The sequence below is a fragment of the Sceloporus occidentalis genome, unplaced genomic scaffold (assembly GCF_023333645.1).
Source record: "Sceloporus occidentalis isolate IW3139 unplaced genomic scaffold, rSceOcc1.0.p SCAF_3, whole genome shotgun sequence".
In the NCBI taxonomy this organism is placed as follows: domain Eukaryota; kingdom Metazoa; phylum Chordata; class Lepidosauria; order Squamata; family Phrynosomatidae; genus Sceloporus; species Sceloporus occidentalis.
In genome coordinates, this window is record NW_028316983.1 from 188,934,200 (window position 1) to 188,951,591 (window position 17,392).

The 17,392-nt window shown below is 40.1% G+C and overlaps 1 protein-coding gene across 1 annotated transcript in view; it reads left to right on the forward strand.

Annotated features, from left to right (window-relative positions):
• The first annotated feature begins 1,880 nt into the window (after window positions 1-1,880).
• Window positions 1,881-17,392, forward strand: part of LOC149317249 (CDK5 and ABL1 enzyme substrate 1-like) — a 40,254-nt gene continuing 24,742 nt past the window's right edge. Inside the window, exons 1-3 of the mRNA XM_089517167.1 lie at window positions 1,881-2,144; window positions 9,717-9,809; window positions 16,775-16,852. Of these exons, the coding sequence (XP_089373293.1) occupies window positions 9,781-9,809; window positions 16,775-16,852 (107 nt within the window). The 5' untranslated portion in view covers window positions 1,881-2,144; window positions 9,717-9,780. The remainder of the gene's footprint in view (window positions 2,145-9,716; window positions 9,810-16,774; window positions 16,853-17,392) is intronic.

The following is a 17,392-nucleotide window of genomic DNA, read 5'->3' on the forward strand; positions in this document are numbered from 1 at the left end:
ACATTCTCCCAATAATGTCTCTGATTCAGACCTGACACAGGTCACCCCACTTAAAGGGAAATCTTCAGTATTCTCTTGTATATTTTGCAGACTTGAGGGTAAAACCCTTCCATCAATATCTGACTCTTGAGGGTCATATCCCTGCAGCTTCTCCTGTCCCTCATGAGCATAGGACTGAAGAAGGCAGCATTGGTCCTTGAAGAATTGCAGTCAGCATCCAGCAGGAGTAGAGCCACTGAAAGATCAGGCTTTGTCAGCCTCCTTAAAGCCTCTGTGGACTGCACACTTTTTCTAGAATAGCAGCTCTTAATAGGATAATACTCCACCCTGCACCTTCTTCAGTTGCCTGGCCAAGGTCCTGTCAGCTCCTGGTGTGACCCAGAATAATCACTGAGCTGTGTGCTGCAGTCTTCTTCCTCTGGACCCCTTGCCTAGCCAGGCTAGTCCCCATATTCCCCGTTAGGTAAGGGTTTCCCAAGTTTCTGTGTAGTATTCGGAGTGGGTGGGCTGTGATGGTTTGCCCAAAAAAAGGAAGGGAAAATTCACTACTCTAAACCCCTGCAGATATGAAGATGCATGCCATTTATTGATTGGTTTACAAGCTCAGATGTTGCCATATAACAAAAGGTTATCAGGATTATTCATACAATTAAAAATGCAGTAAGTATTTAAATCATCAGTTAAAAAATACTAAATATCCAAAATGCCTAAGAGAAGTGAAATAATTTAATCTAGAGCCTAACATATAACCAGGGTGGTGCCTGGTGAGCTGTCTTGGGGAAGGCATTCCCTAAGCTGGATACCACAACTTAGAAGGCCCTCTCTCTTGTAGCCATCTACCTAAATTCATTTAGCAGGTACAGAGGAAGGCCTGCAAAGGTGATCCTTTAGCTCAGTGGTGGGAATTGGATGGGCCCCCATCATCCCATTGGCTATACTGGGTTGTGCTTTGGAGAGTAGCAATGTCTGGAAGGCCAATGATTCTCACCCCTGATTTGGATTCTCTGGCCTCAAGTTATTAAGGGCTTTAAAGATCAACACCAATACTTTGATCTGGCCCTGAAAATGAGCCAGATAACAGTGCAACCAGCTACATGTTAGTATCACAAGATCATATCCACCAATCGCAACTAGCAAGGTAGCTGTCCCTGAAATTTCCAAACCTGACATGTCTGGTCTATTTTTAGTAATACCTTCACAAATAACACATTGCAGAAATTCAGACAGGAGATTATCAGGTCACTAATAACTTTCACCAAGCTATCTCTGTATAGAGAGGGTTGTGGCTGGTATCACATTTTAGCTTGTGGTACTTCCAGGGCCAGCCACATTACACCTGTACTTAAAGATCTACATTGGCTGCCTATTCGCTTCCGGACACAGTACAAGGTGTTGGTGATTACCTATAAAGCCCTACATGGCTTGGGCCCAGGGTACCTGAAGGACCGCCTCTCCCCATACATTCCGCCCCGCACCCTCAGAACTTCTGGGCAGCAATTACTCAGGGTTCCAGGGGCCAGACTTACCTCCACTACGAGGAGGACATATTCCATCGCTGCCCCGGCCCTTTGGAACATGCTGCCCACTGAGCTCCGCTCGGCTACCTCCCTGACTCAGTTTAAAAGGGATTTAAAAACTTTCCTATTTCGAGCTGCATTTCCCAAATGAAATTCCAGAAGGCCTTCCTTCCTCTCCTATCGGCAAGATGGTTGGCTGATTGTGTTTTTAATCTGTTTTTAATGTATGTTCATTTTTATGATTTTTGCTCTTTGTTATTATTGTACTGTATTATTATGCTGTTCACCGCCCTGATCAATGGAAGGGCAGTATACAAATAAAAATTTTATTATTATTATTATTATTTATTTATTTAGCTTGATTAAAAGCTTTCCTACAAAGTGAGGTCATCTGTGTTTCAAGTGATCATGACAGATCCAGGAGCATCCCTACAGCTGATCCTTGAGAGAAAGTGTAAACCCTCCAGAACCCAATGTTTTGTTTATTGGAACTCTCTGTTTTCTTCTGTTTAAATTAAGCAGAATTTAATTTAATTTAACTTTTTTTCTTCACAGACGGCGGCTGATTTCCCAGAGGTCTTCACTGGAGACTTTGGAAGACATTGAGGAAAATGCTCCCTTACGGAGGTAGCTATAAATAATGCCTGCATCATTTTTCTGAATTACACACAGTGTCTGGTTCTGCCACTAATACATCTGGACAAGAGGGATCCAATAATAATTTGTATTAACTGAAGTCAGCATTTGTCTTGAGTAATTACAGAATCAGGTTCTTTGGATGATGTTACTGCATAGAACCCAATCTTTTCTAACACATATTCCATGATGGTTGTTGTTGTTGCTGTTGTTGTTATTTATATCTCACTTTTTCCCCACAACTGGGACTTAGAGCAGCTCACAACATTATAAAAAAACACAGTACAATTAAAAGCATACAAAAGTTGTACTTTAAAATAGAATTAAATTATGACAATATTAAAACAAGTTACATGTTAAAAGAATAAAATATAGTTAAAAAGATGAAAATGTTAAAAATACTGATGTTAATGGGAGGCTTGTACAACTTGTGAGATGGATTAGAGGGTACTCGCTGTAGACAGCAGTTGGTGCAGGATCATGCCCAATTTCCTTGTACAGAGGAAGGTACTCAGACCTCTGAGAACATAAACAGGAGGAACATAGTGCTGAATACACCATCTTTCTATCAGTATAGTTAACACACGGAGGGAACGGCACAAAATTAACCCAAGAAGAAGAGCCCTCCCTCCAGTCCATCTGCCTTGGTCCAGGCCTCAGAGGGAGAGAAGAACCACTGGACTTCATCCCCTTCCCCCCCACCATTTCCTTCTCCTTTTGTGTCGTGTCTTTTTAGATTGTAAGCCTGAGGGCAGGGAACCATCTAATTAAAAATAATAATTGTAAGCCGCTCTGATAGCCTTTAGGGCTGAAGGGTGGGGTATAAATACCATAAATAAATAATAAATAAATAAAAATGTGTGAAGATCTGTATTTAGATCCAAGACAGTGGTATCATCATTAAGAGATTATACTTAAACAGTCTGAATGGAATGAAAAGCTGTAGGTAGGTAGTGTCTGTTGGTATGGCATTGCATGTTAGACAATCTGGCATGACCAACTGGACACATACTATATGTTTGTTTGTTTGTTTTGTGGCTGAAGTGGTTAAGACGCTAACTCTGTTGATTGCAAGATCAGCAGGTTGACAGTTCAAGGCATGAGTGCTGCATGATGGGGTGAGCTCCCATCACTAGTCCCAGCTTCTGCCAACCTAGCAGTTCGAAAGCATGCAAATCCAAGTAGATAAACAGGTACCACTTCGGTGAGAAGGTAAACAGTGTTTGTGCAGTCATGCTAGCCACATGATCACAGAGTAGTCTCTGACAACACTGGCTCTTTGGCTTAGTAACGGAGATGAGCACCGCCCCCTATGGCCAGACACGACTTGACAATCATATCAATGGGGAATACCTTTACCTTTTTTTATAACTAATGCCTAAATAATCTAAAGGTGCCAGATCATGACTGATCTTAGAAGCTAAGCAGGGTCATCCAGGCTTAGTATTTTGGATGGGAGACCACCAACAAATATTGTGCTGTTGGCTATATTGTAACAAAAGGAATTGGCAAAACCATCTGAATATTCCTTGTCTAAGAAAATCCTGTGGAATTCATAGGATCTTCAGGCAACTTAAAGACACATAGACACAATACCACACTCTTCAGTCTTGAAGGACTCCCAGAGTGCTATAAATACATACATACATACAGTCTATTGAGACAAGCAATAATCAATATTAAAACCACTAAAACAGTAGAATATGAAGACGAGAGATGTTAAAACCTCATAAAGCCAAGGCCTGTTAAAGGCCCATATTTAGAAGGCATGGGGTTCACCTAGCCACAAAAAAGTAGCAAAGTCAGTGCCAGGCAAGTGTCACAATGATGGAGGCTATTCCAGAGATGATGTGCCAGCACCAGGAAGGACTATTACCACCAACTACACTTTAGAATATAAGAAAAGAAATAGGAAGGTTATTGCAGATTCAAGTGTTCTTTATATCATATAGAACAGTGGTTTATGAAAGTAAAGATCAGTGTTGTGATGAATTTCCAGTGCTTTGCCAAATACAGTACATTCTTTGTAATTCAAACGTACAGAAAGTACTAACCTGTGATACTTGAAGATAACAAACCTTTAGCTATATGTAACTTGGATGGTGAGCCAAAAAATAATGGCCATGATTGTATTGCTGCTAGTTTGTCTTTTACAAATAATAACAAATATTATTTTCTTCCTTTAAAAAAATTGTACATGATTTTACAAATGAACACTTGTATCTTGTTCCACACCTTCCTTCACCTTCCTACTCCCCTGCTATCTTTTCATTTGAAGCAGGGACCAGGAAATTAGAATTCAGGTCTTGGTAGTTATTGGTAGTACCTTGATAGTACCATGGCTTAGACCTAGAAAATGTGAAGTAATCGATCATCATTAGTAGTAAATTCTTTTTATGATAAATAGTCCTGCATAGCCATCCTAGCAGTTCGAAAGCATGTAAATGCAAGTAGATAAACAGTGTTTGTGCAAGTTCCCTACAAAATATTTACTAGGCTGTTTTAAAGCAGTTACAACTTCTGCAACAAATGTTGTTGTTGTGTCATTTCTGACTTACAGCGATCCTAAGGTGAACCTATCATGGGGGCTTCTTGGCAAGTTTCTTCAGAGGGGATTTGCCATTGCCATCCTCTGAGGCTGAGAGAGTATGGCTTGCCCAAGGTCACCCAATGGGTTTACATGACCAAGTCAGGATTCGAACCTTGGTCTCCAGAGTCATGTGCTAGTGCTCAAGCCACTACACCATGCTGTCTCCTTCTGCAGCAAGCACAAAGAGCCAATTAGAATTCAATTAGAATTTTCATGCAGTAGCCTCAGGCAAAGCAAAAAAGTAAACAGGAGATAGGCGCTCTTTCCAAAGCCAAGGACTCCTGCAAGTGTTCCATGTGACATATAAAGGTAGGATGAAGATTATTTCTGCTTGTCACATCCATGCCCCATATTTGCTGTTCTCATAAGCTTTCAAAGAATCTATGGAAAGTGTGCATTCAAGCTCTACAGATAATTGGGGATCCTATGGATAGGCTTCCTAATTGGTTAGAATCATTGCATAGCAAAATGTAGATAGGCAACATGTTCTCAGCATAATGTTTAAATAGTTGTGCTCACAACATGTGTACAGTTCATGAACTTAGAATTATGATGACAGATTACTGGATCTTGTGCAAAAGTAATAGAAAGAGCAGATCTCTTTCCAAGTACTGGCTGAATAATTGTCAAGAAATATTTAGATCCACACTGAACTATCTTGTACTACAATTGAGTTGCCTAAAAAGACAGATGATACTTTATCTATTATGTTGTTGTTGTTGTTGGGCTCCTTTTATGAATATAATATTTATGGCCAAAGTATAATTTTAATTACTTTTTAAAGCACTGTTCTGCTGAATTGGAAGCTTAGTGCTTAAAATATTCATTGTGTTAGAAATAAAGGTTTCTAACTTTGAAAACAAATCTAACCAGTTTGGAGCCCTTCATTGCATTCCCTGTTAGAATCCAAAATGTGAATGAATGACTATAATAATTTTTCCAGTTCGGGCGGGATAGCAGTGCTCTTTCATCAAGGCATATGTGTTACTAGGGACAAACAATTAACTGGGGCGAGGGTTTTTATAAGAACCCAATGCAAGCATTATAACATGAAGCAATTTAGTTTACAGTCTTTTATTTATAACCCTTTCCTTTCTTTGTTTTATTAATGTCATTAATTTGAACTAATTTGAACATTAATATGAATTAATGAACAATATACTAATCAGATTCTTTCACAAGGTGAAAATTACAAATCTTTAAAAGCTGTTCAGATTTTGAACACACGAAGTGGGAGCATTGTTATCATTCACGTTTCTCCTAGGTTTTGTGTGCCAAAATGCAATTAATAGAATTCATTAAACTGTCTGTTCTCATGTTTCCCTTCCCTGTTGTGTTTACTACTTATTAACTTGGCTGTGCTATTATGTGCTGTTGTTTAGCTATATGTTCAGTTAAAGAGGAACCAGACAGTTTTTTTCCTGTTGCAGTTTTGCATCCCTCAGTACATTTTAAGCTAACTTAAATGTTACCTTTTTTCTTACTTTTCTGAAACATACTGAAAGATTCTTAATATAGCCAGAATGCACACTGTAACACAGGACTAGGGAAGCTATGACCTTACATATGTTGTTGACTTTACTTCACATCAGTCTTTGCTGGCACAGCCAATGGTGATGGATGATGGGAGTGACAGTTCATTAACATCTGGGAAAGCACACATTTCCCACCCCTACCAAAGCAAGTAATTCCCTTCATTGGTATGATGACCATTAAGCTAAAAGGCTTTTTTCTGAAATACACAGCCAGCAGATAATGGCAGAAACTCTCTTCAATCTCATAATACAGTAAGTGGATTTATATCTATAGAGTTGAGGATTTAAAAACCCTAGCATTATAAAACAGCTCATTGTGTGTATTTTACTTACGATTAGATACAGAACTCTATAGATTGGAGCGATCCTATAGAAAAAGACTGGCTGATGAAAGGAACAATGGGGTTGAAGTGCTACTCTACCTCAAAGGTTCCACATTGAGTCTGGGGGGAAAATACAGAATCAATACCCCCTCCCCATTCCCGCATTGCTATAAGGCTACAGCAAGCTCTTCAGGCATAGCAGTAGGTGATCAGGGCTAGAATGATTTGTTCTGGTTGCAGTATGGGATCTTTTGGATGTAAAGTCCCTTGCATGCTCCACATGCCCTTGGGTGGCAGCCATTAATTCTAACATCAACTACTACTACAACAATGAGTTTGGTCCCAGGGCTCCTATTATTATTATTATTATTATTATTATTATTATTATATTTATATCTTGTCCTTTTCCTAAAACTGGGACTCAGGGTGGCTCACAACATTAAAAAAAAAACAGTATAACTAAAAGCGTTCAAAAATAGTACATTAAAATATAATTAAATTATTATAATATTAAGACAAGTTACATATTAAAAGAATAAAATCCAATTAAAAAGATAAAAATGTTGACTCAACCTTTCATCCTTTCATAGGTCAGTAAAATGAGTACCCAGCTTGTTGGGGGCAGATTGGTTTACAGATTGTAAACCACTTAGGGATTCCTGAATTCAGTGTGAAGCAATACAGAAATGTAAATACTGTTGCTATAATGATTTATTTCTTACCTGTCTCTCTCCAAGGCTCACAGTGGGGTACAACATAGATTAAAACACATAAGACCATTCAAACACATTATGTTAAAATACATAAACACAGGGCACATTAAAACCATCCAACATAAAATTGAAATATCATAATTTTAAAGTCATTGTTTAAAATCTGCCAGGTAGGCCTGCCGGAAGAGAGAAATCTTTAATACTGGTTTAAATTCAGACAGCATATTTAGCTGTCAAATCTCTCCAGGCCGGTCATTCCACAGTCTGTGGGTGGCCGATGAACATGTCCTCTGGGTGACAGTTGCCAGTCTAGTCCTGGCCAGTTGAAATGAATGTCTCCCAGGGGACCTGAGTGTACGGGACACATTGTGCAAGATGATTCCATAGGTGACCTACATCCAAACCATGTAGGTCTTTAAAAGTATAACCAACACTTTGTGCTTTGCCCAAAAACTAACTGGCAACAAATGGAGTGATTTTAATATTGGTGTGCTGTGATCACTCCTAGATATACCAGCGATCAATCTGGCCGCTGTGTTTTGAATTAATTAAAGTTTCCAAACTTGGTACAAAGGTAGCCCAGTGTAGAGCACATTGCAAAAGTCCAGCCTTGAGATTACCAGTGTGTGCGCTACTATCTTTAGGTCTTCCAGTTCTAGGAAGGGGTGCAGTTGGTGTATTAGCTGAATACTAGCATGAAACTGGCATAACTAATTTCTCTCCTACTAGTTTCAGTGGGAGGCACATTATTGTTTGTTTGTTTGTTTGTTTTAAATGAACTGCTGGCTGGCGAGAAAAAAAATGAGAAAACAGGCAGCATGACCACCCTTCCTTATTAACCTTTATTTTTTATGAAGCGCTGTAAATGAACTTATGCCCTGCCCATGATGAGATGGTATAGCTTGAGAAATAGTGAGCCTCCTGCTACATAATCATCACTGGCTCAGGATTACTCTGATTATCAGCTTGTTAAATTAAACAAAAGTGGTCTGTCTTTCCCTGCCTCCTAAAGGATTAGCAGCAGTCTCCCTAAAAGAGCATTAATGAGAACATTATGAAATGCCTTCTAAATTATTTAAATGCAGCTATAATTGCCAAAAGAAATAAATAATGTTTAATAGTTCAGATTGTTTACTTGGGGCCATCTTTCCAGTGGTGTTCTGTTCACAGTGGGGTTTCCTTTAATTGGAACCCAACATAGCTGCTGGTAGGAATAGGAAGGTGTTAAAAGGGAGAGTGATGGAAAGAAAGAAGGAAGGAAGATGTAGCTGGAGATTAAGAGCTCCATGAAAGTGGTACAATTGTTATATAGTTGTATAATTTATGGTCACTTATCTGATATAACACATATGGAAGAGGACCAAATAATACCTTTCATATTACGATGTTTACCTTTTCCCTGACACAAAACCCTCAATAGAGGAATAGGGGTGGATACATGACTAACGTAAAAACATTTTTCTTTTTTTTCTTTTTCTTTTTTAAAAAAATCAAGTTTCTTTCTCTGTCAAGCCTACTCCTCCCAACTCATCTGCTCACAGAATCATAGAATCATAAATTTGTAAGAAACCACAAGGGCCATCAAGTCCAACTCCCTGAAATGCAGAAATACACAATCAAAACACCCATGACAGATGTCCATCCACCTCTGTTTTAAAAGAAGGAGACTCCACCACTCTTCAAGGGAGTGTGTTCCACTGTTGAATAGGTTTTATTGCCAGGAAGTTCTTCCTAGTGTTGAGGTGGAATTTCTTTTCCTGTAGTTTGAATCCATTACAGTACTTCGGGTCCTAAAATCTTTACATCAGTTTCTTCACTTTCTTCACAAAGTGTTGCCTGTCAATTCATTGCTGCCTTATCCTCAGTCTCCCTCTGTTAGGTGCCTTTGGTCTTCCTTCCTCTTGCCTCTGTGGAAGCTAAGGGATGCAGATACTATAACATTTCTTTAGCACACTTGCCATCTCTTTGTCACAACTTTAAAGTGGGGGAGGAAAGGCCAAACATTTTAAGAAAAATTCTCATTCCATATTCCAACAGTCTGCTATGAACAAGGAACTTGAGCCTTCTCTGAAGTATTTTAAAATGAAGAAAACATTGCAGTTGTTTCATAGTGCACTAATACAGAAAAATACTTGTGACAAGGAAATGGAACAATGACAAATTCTTCCATAATCATTTTTTCTAACATGAACTATAACAAAATGCAGGAAGTTCTGTTACAGGGTGTGTTTTTTTAAGTCTTTTTGTTTTTAGACATTATTATTGTTCTTGTTTCAGATGACTCCTAAATGGAGAGTGTTAACTTAAATAATTTGTCTGGTCTTTCCTTCCTGCTTTTGTGTTGAGGTATTTCAGCGAACCCCGTACAGAACATAATTGTTTGAACATTTGTTCTTTTTCAGATGCCGAACTCTGTCAGGCTCACCCAGACCAAAGAACTTTAAGAAGGTTCATTTCATCAAGAACATGCGACAGAATGATACACGGAGTGGAAGGTATTTTACTGGCAAATAATCTCTTGACTAAGGGTAGAGAGGCAGTATAAGAAAAATATCAGTGGGGAAATGAGTCTTTGTGGGAGTCAGTGACTCCCTTTTGCATTAGAAATTGGATTTTTATGTGAAGCAGCATATTCCCCTTGTGCATATATATATGAGAGAGATCAAGGAAAAACTGGCATATCTGATGAATCTCTTTTGTATTCTGAAGTCTGAAAGCTGGGCTAGATGTTAGAGACATGAAAAAAATTCCTGCCATTAGATCCATGGTGTTGTAGCAAATTCTCCATGACACAGCTGTTTGTACACCCAATGTACAAACCATTTTCCTCTGAAACAACAAGCAACTTCACTGAAGGAGAATGGGATGAAGCTACTTGCCATGTGGCATTAAACATGCCTATATGAGCATGTAAAATTTACAGGTGGTGGAGGTTCCTAACAGGGATGCTGTTCCCTATGTTGAGAAAAACATGTAATACCAGTGTATTTGTCATAAGAAAATGAGCTTCATGTAAGTCTGTCAATGCCTGCTGGTTATCAAAGCTCAAAAATAACTGGTTGCAGATAACTCACTATGTGCAATTCATTCCTTTCAACAGTAGCAAAGATAGAGCTATATTACATTATGGTTGTATCTTGATGAGGGATAAAATTACTATTTTGCTGGTATTACTAACTTTTAGTTACTTTTATACTTGGGATGTGGCCTCTGTAGGAAAATTACATGGTTGAAGTTCTGAGTCTTGGTTCTTGTGCTGCTGCCCCATGCTCTGTTGTGCATCTTGAGCGTTTTTATAAATTTGTATGTATGTATTGCATTTTTAAAGTATGAGTACAAAGAAAAGGAGAAGAATAGGAGAACAAAAGAAAGCAAAAGGGAAGTGGAAGCACATAAAATGTACATTTATTTGAGCTGGCCGCATTTCCAAAAATACATTTTTATGCAGTAGCTAAAGCTGTTAAGTTCTTCTGACTCTTGAATGATAGATGCTGAATGTTTATCTTTCTGACCTTGGAGTATAAATCTTTTTGCAAGAGCAAAAGCAAGCAGTAGCCAATAGCATTGACCTTCAGTTAAATCCCATCTCAGAGGAATATAATGTTATGTTAACTCTAAAGAGATACAGACAATCTGATTTTTGTTCCAGTCAACTCTAACTTTGTTAACATCAGATTTAATGCTTTCCAACAAATGTTATAAACTAGACTTCTTGGTTTCAATATCTCTGAGAATATGATTAACATTTCCAATAGGTTGGCTCAGGTGCTGAGAGCTGATGGTCCATATATAGACAACCAAAAAGTTTGGAACTGTAAATATTGCCACTTTATATGTGTGGGAAACTGATAAGTAGGCTGCAATATGGAAAATGGCAAAAATTCGTGGTCAGGACCAGTCAGTTGATCCAAAATATAAATCCCACAGTCAAATCAATTTCTCCCATAAAAAGTGTTGTCTTGTAATTGGATTCCCCAATACAGTTTGTTTAGTATGCTCCTATGGATCAAATTGTAACTGACAACATATTAGACTTCAAGATACCCTGGCAACAAAGATCAAAGGGAGCACCATCCCTTTTTTAATTAAATGAACAGGCAATCCACCCAAAAATAAATTAACTTTCCAAACTTTGCTAGTGGTAGCTGTATATGAAAGCTATGGGGTTTTTGTTTGTTTGTTTGTAGTACTGAAGGCCATGTGCTTCTCAGACAATATTCTTGTGGATGTATCCTGCTTGTGGGCTTCCCATGGGCATTGTTTTGCCACTTCAAGAACAGGATGCAGTTCTTGACAGGCATTTGGTCTGATCCAACACAATGGGACTTATGCATAAGAAAGATGAGGGGAGGTTCTGTTGAAAGTACACTTGTCCCTCCACATTCGCTGGGATTAGGGACACAGGATCCCCATGAATGTTAAAAAACCACAAATAACAAAACCACTGTGTTTTTACCTGAGATAACACCTCTCTGGGAATCTCTAGGTCCTTCAGTGCAACTTTGGGATCAAATTTTGTCAGACATTGACCATAGAAATCTGTTGGAGGAGCTACAAATGCCTAGTGCAGTGTTCTCTCTATGAATTTCTAGGTCCTTCAGTTTGACTTTTGATTAAAGTTGACCATAGAGTTGCGCTGGAGGAACTGGATATTCCTAGAGAGAACATAGTAATAAAATCCATGAATAATCAAATCTGCAAAAGTCTAAGCCACAAATGTGGAGGAATGAGTGTATGTGCATCTGCATTTGGTCCTGCATCAAAAATAGTTATCTGCACTCTTCAACCCTTCAGATTTTATCCATAGAATCTTATCAGCATGAATGAACTTTCTTCATTCAAATACACAGGGTGGAAATCAGTCCTTGTGTGCATAGTTGATCTTACCTATTTTTGGTAGCCTGTCACATGTGGCTTGGCAAAAGATGCTTACAGAAGTAGCAAGTAATGGGCATTTTCCTTTCTAGCAACACTCTGATACAGGGACGTAGCCACCCCCTCCCCCCCGGTTAGATGCAGTGAATGGTGTGTGATGCTGTGCCGCTGCACCCAAGCCTCAGTATAATGGTGGCACTTAGTCTGGACCCCCCCTTCCCAAAATCCTGGCTACGTCCCTGTCTGATACATGTGCTACTTTACTTCTCTCTTACTATGTTAAACGGGGCAGAAATGAGGATGAGAAACGTGTTATAAGTAGACAAAGAAATACCAGATAATGCCCAAGGGAACTCAGCTACAGTAGATAATGTGAAGTACCATAGCTCCTTTATGGGCCCATTAGAATTCAAAGATTGTCTGAAGAGACCGTTCTCTCTCTCTTCTACCACCTTCTCGAGCTTGTTTGGTGGGAACAAGGGAGAGGTCCTTCTTGGGGCTGCTCTCAGACTTTGGAACTCCCTCCCAAGAGAGGCCAGGATGTCCCTGTCTTTGCTGTCCTTCTATAGACAGGTGAAAATACTTTTGTGTTGTCAGGCTTTTACAAACTGATTAGGGTTGGGCTTTTACTGCTGTGTGGTGCAGTTTTTAATGTTTGTATATACAGTGAGTCCTTGTTATCCGCTGGGGTTTGTTTCCAGCACTCCCCATGGATAACAAAATTCGTGGATGTTCAAGTCCCATTAAATACAGTGGCATAGTAAAATGATGCCCCTTATCTAAAATACAAAATTAATGTTTGCTATTTGGAATTTATATATTTTTTAATATTTTCAAACTGTGGATGCTTGAATTGATGGATAAAAAATCTGGGGATAAGGAGGGCCAACTGTAGTCTTTTAATACATTTTAATGTTTACCATTTTACCATTATAAATAGCTTAATTGTTTTTAAAAGTGTCTGATTTATACTTCTATTAATGATTTTGTATTGTTTTTAATTTGTGTTGCTTTGAATATGTTGTTAGCTGCTTTGAGTGCCATTATTGGGAAAAGGTGGGATATAAATCAATAAAATAAATAAATAATAGCCAGCCTTGGTTTGCGTATCCAGTGTAGAGTTTAGATAGATGAAAAACAGCAGTACCTGCTAGAAGCTACTTTATGTACTTTGGGTATGAAAAGTACAGAAAGAAAACTGGAACTGCAGGACATGACCCTGGACAAATGTTGAGCATATGCCTGACAAGCGAAAGAATCAGGTCACATGAAGGTAGAGATCTATACAGGCTGTAGCAAGAATGAGTAATGTCTGTTCCACAGGTTGCATGTGGTCTGTTGAGGCCTCAGGGCCCCTCTTGACATCCCCTTACACCTCTGTGTGTGTGTAAAAATGGCCAATTGCACCCCCAGAAGCCTGCAATAGTTGTGAATGGCCACCTTAAGGTTGCTTTGCTAGACTAATTCTGCTCAGGAGAATCAGGAGAGAGAGCCAGTGATAGAGACTGAGTCAATTTGTTGGTGAGGAGACATTGCTTTAGACGAAGACTAAAGCACACTGTACAATATTGCACCATAGAAAGTCTTAAACTAGGGCAGACCATTTTCCTGTCTAGCCCAGCAGTGCCTGTTCTGACTGGAAGGAGCTTTCTAGAACATCAAACAATGAGACCTTCTGCATCACTCCCTACCTTACCTTGGCGGGATACAGACGGGCAAAAAGGGGTGTGTTCATGACGTCATGAAGGTAGAGCCTTCAGACGGCCCTTACCTGAATGCCGCCATGAACACGCCGCCCGCACGCCCCAAGCGGGAAGAAGCAGCATTAAAAAGGTGCTGCTTTTCCCCGCTTCTTTTCTGTATGATGCGCAGCTGCGCAGCTCCGTCTGTAAGCTGCTGCACCGGTACGCCAGAACTGTTACGCTGCTAATTTAAGTTGCCAATTTAAAAGCTCCGTGTCTGCTGCATCGCATAATGAGTCGGGGTCCTGGAACATGCGCAGTTTGCAGTCAGGCTTTAATTGCAGCGTCAGCTGCCATGCAGGTGTGGAAGCTGTAGCACAGCTGCAGCACATTTTAAGACTCCTAACCCTAACCCTAACCCTAACCCTAGAGCAACATGTACGCATGCGTTGCTAGAATTGGGGAAAGTTTAGAATTTAAAGTGAACTCCTACACACATTCCTGCGCCATTTTCACCTAACAATAAAAACCCCTAAAACTTTAAATATTTACATATGTACAAGGGAGGTGATGGGGGATGGCAGGGGGACAGCGGTGGCAGCGGCGACAGCTGTGGCTGTGCATTGCAGATTCAGCAAGAGCGCGGGGACCAAAGGAGAGGAGGCATTCATGATGCTGGTGACACTACCAACGTGCAAGCGGACAAGGATGCCAACACCAGCTGATCACCAGCTGGCAGGAGACCACCATTGTTCTTGGGCAGGGCGAGGGAAAAAGTTTTAAAGGGGCTTAGGTGCTTTAAATGTGCACATATGCTTTCTGCTGCCGGTGCTGAGCGCCGCAGCTGCGCATCCGCCAGCCGGCAAAAGAAAAAAAAAGCCCCGTTTTTGGCCGCCCATGAGGAAGCTGCCTCTCTCTTTGCAGCGTCCTCCGGGGCGGCGGTTTGGAAACTGCGGGTCAGAAACGGCCCCAGGTGAGGCGTCTTCACTGCCCCCCATGTGGAAGCCCCATACACCTGAGCCACGCCCCCAGGGCGGGCGGTCTGGAGGCTCCGTATTCAGCAGAATACACCTCCAAGACGTCTTCCCCTGCCCGTCTGTACCCCGCCCTTGTTAACTGGAGACTGGAGGTGGGACCACCTAAATTCAAAACAAGTTTTCTACTACTGAGCAATGGTCCTTTTCTCTAGCAATGGCTGGGAGCTTTCTTCTATGCCTCTTCCTCATTAATGTGACTGAAAATGTCTTGAAATACCTTTGGGTATTAGCCTGCAGGTAATAACTACAAGCTAATTAAAGACTTGGTTTTTCCCCAGTTTAAATGAAGCTTCTAATTTCCTCATGAATAAATAGATTTTTTAAAAAAATTAAAGTGAAATGGCTGCTCAGTTTCTGCAATCTGATGCTATGCTTCCCCCCCCCCAACTCCTTCTCTTGGAGTAGGAAGAGGCAGTTCTCCAATGTTAGAAGTATGTGTTAATTATGATTTATAATTCTAAACAAAAGTGTGGAGATTTTAGTCTAAATGCTTCTTGATGTTGGGTTCCTAAGCATTACTGGCTGCACTAAAAGAGCATTCCTAGTAGGTTAATATCTAAAGAAGGCATCTTGCTTTGCATGTTGCTCCCAGCTCCACTTGCAGTTCCAGTTCGAAGCCTTGCACATCTCATCTTAGCATGCACCAAAGTTAGACTGCATGCAGCAAAAAGAATGGCATGTCAGATGCTCTTGTAAACTTAATTACTGCTCCGTATTGTGGTTAGTGTAATTTTTGTGTGAAAACACAATAGAATGAAGTCATCTGTTTGATGTTAGATTCTGTTAGTGTGTAAGTGGTTGCATTGTCATCTGCTCAGCAGGCGCCAATTATTGTTGCATTTATGAACTCTGGCTTAGAGGACCCATTTATTTCTCAACCACCGCTGGCACAGTGCTCAGCCAAAAAAAGAAGAAAATCATCTGTCTGGCCCATCAGTAATTTCCCTTGGGCTGCCTTGTCAAAGATCTTTAAAAATAATGAAAGAGACAGAAAATAACTATTTACTTTCTGGGTCTTTATGTCAGTAGACAAAATAAAATGTGGAATAAAATGATCGTAGTCATACAGTTTTTCTGTTGTCTTTTCCCTTCTTCCCTCCTGTGCCAACTTTATTAAATACATTGGGACACTGACAGGCTAAATAATCATGTTAATAACCTCTGTTCTGCATTGGTTGTGTCTGACACTAACTGGTTGTGTCTAAATGTAAAGAGTAGGGTTACCAACTTGCTTAGTTCAGTGTCAAAGATACTGAATGTACAAGATTAATTTCCATTTTATATAGGCTACCAAGTTTTTCCTTGTTGTCACTTTGGTTATAAAGATGGTACAGTGTGCAAGACAGTTGGGACTCTGCATTGGCCCAACTCCAGAGTTCTCACTTTTCTCCTTTCCATCCACTAGAGATGTGATAAGCACTATGCTCTTTCAAAGCACTGACCACATGGTTGGAGAGCAGGTGTTCAGCAGCCTCTATAGTCTGCAAGTTCGTAGTATCTGGTGTGGGTGTGTGCATGCACACACATGTGCCTTCCTCTGAAATTTAGCCTACAACCTCTGATATCCCCTGGCAGTTTCCCATGCCAGTGCTTCCAAGATAAGATCTTGTGTCTTCAAGGTATTTAGGGTACTTTAGTGCCTTAGCTTACTGTCAGATAGGAACAATTACTCCACATAGTGTGGTTTATACAGAGGTACAGACAAATTTTGACATTTTAAAAAATCCATAGTCTAGAGCAGAACAGTAGAAAACACGACAGTGGAAGGAAGGTGGGTGGAATTTTGGCCAATCAAAATTATGACTTTGAATTTAATTCAACTGATAGATTTCTTCCCTATATCATGTCCTTTATTTTGTTTTGTAGAATAGTCCTTATTAGTGGAAGAAGATCTTTCTGCAGCATATTTTCAGTGCTGCCATATCGGGACTGTAGCCATGTTGGGTATGTATGTTTATTTCTTCACCACATTGAGTTTTTCTGAGTATACACTATGGCTGAGATCCAATTTGACACCATTGGAACACTCTCTCCCACTCACATATCTAGGCAGGATCCAGGTAGAGAGGGAGGACGCCTCCAGCTGGCATAGTGGGCAATTCCACAGGTGGCAATTTGTAGATGAGAGTGTAACTGTTTGACCAGTATCTCACTTGTTTGCTGTGCCACCAGGCCTCTGCACCCAATTTCAGACCCATAACCGGGCAAGGAGATCTGGCACATTTCCTTGTGCAAGTGTGGAAAATGTACAGTGTCCTGTTTCTCTGGGAGATGTGTAAATGTTGTACTAGCACTGGATCCAACATTGGATGTTTATTAATACTGTTTGACAACAGCTGTGTTTGTTTTTGTTTTGGTAGGATGAGACAAATTTGACCTCAGAGCAGATGGGTTACATCTGGCCAATAGATCCTTACAGAAGAGAGTAACATAACAGCCTGTGAGGTGACATAGTGCCAGGGTTGGTTGTTGGTAGTTACAACT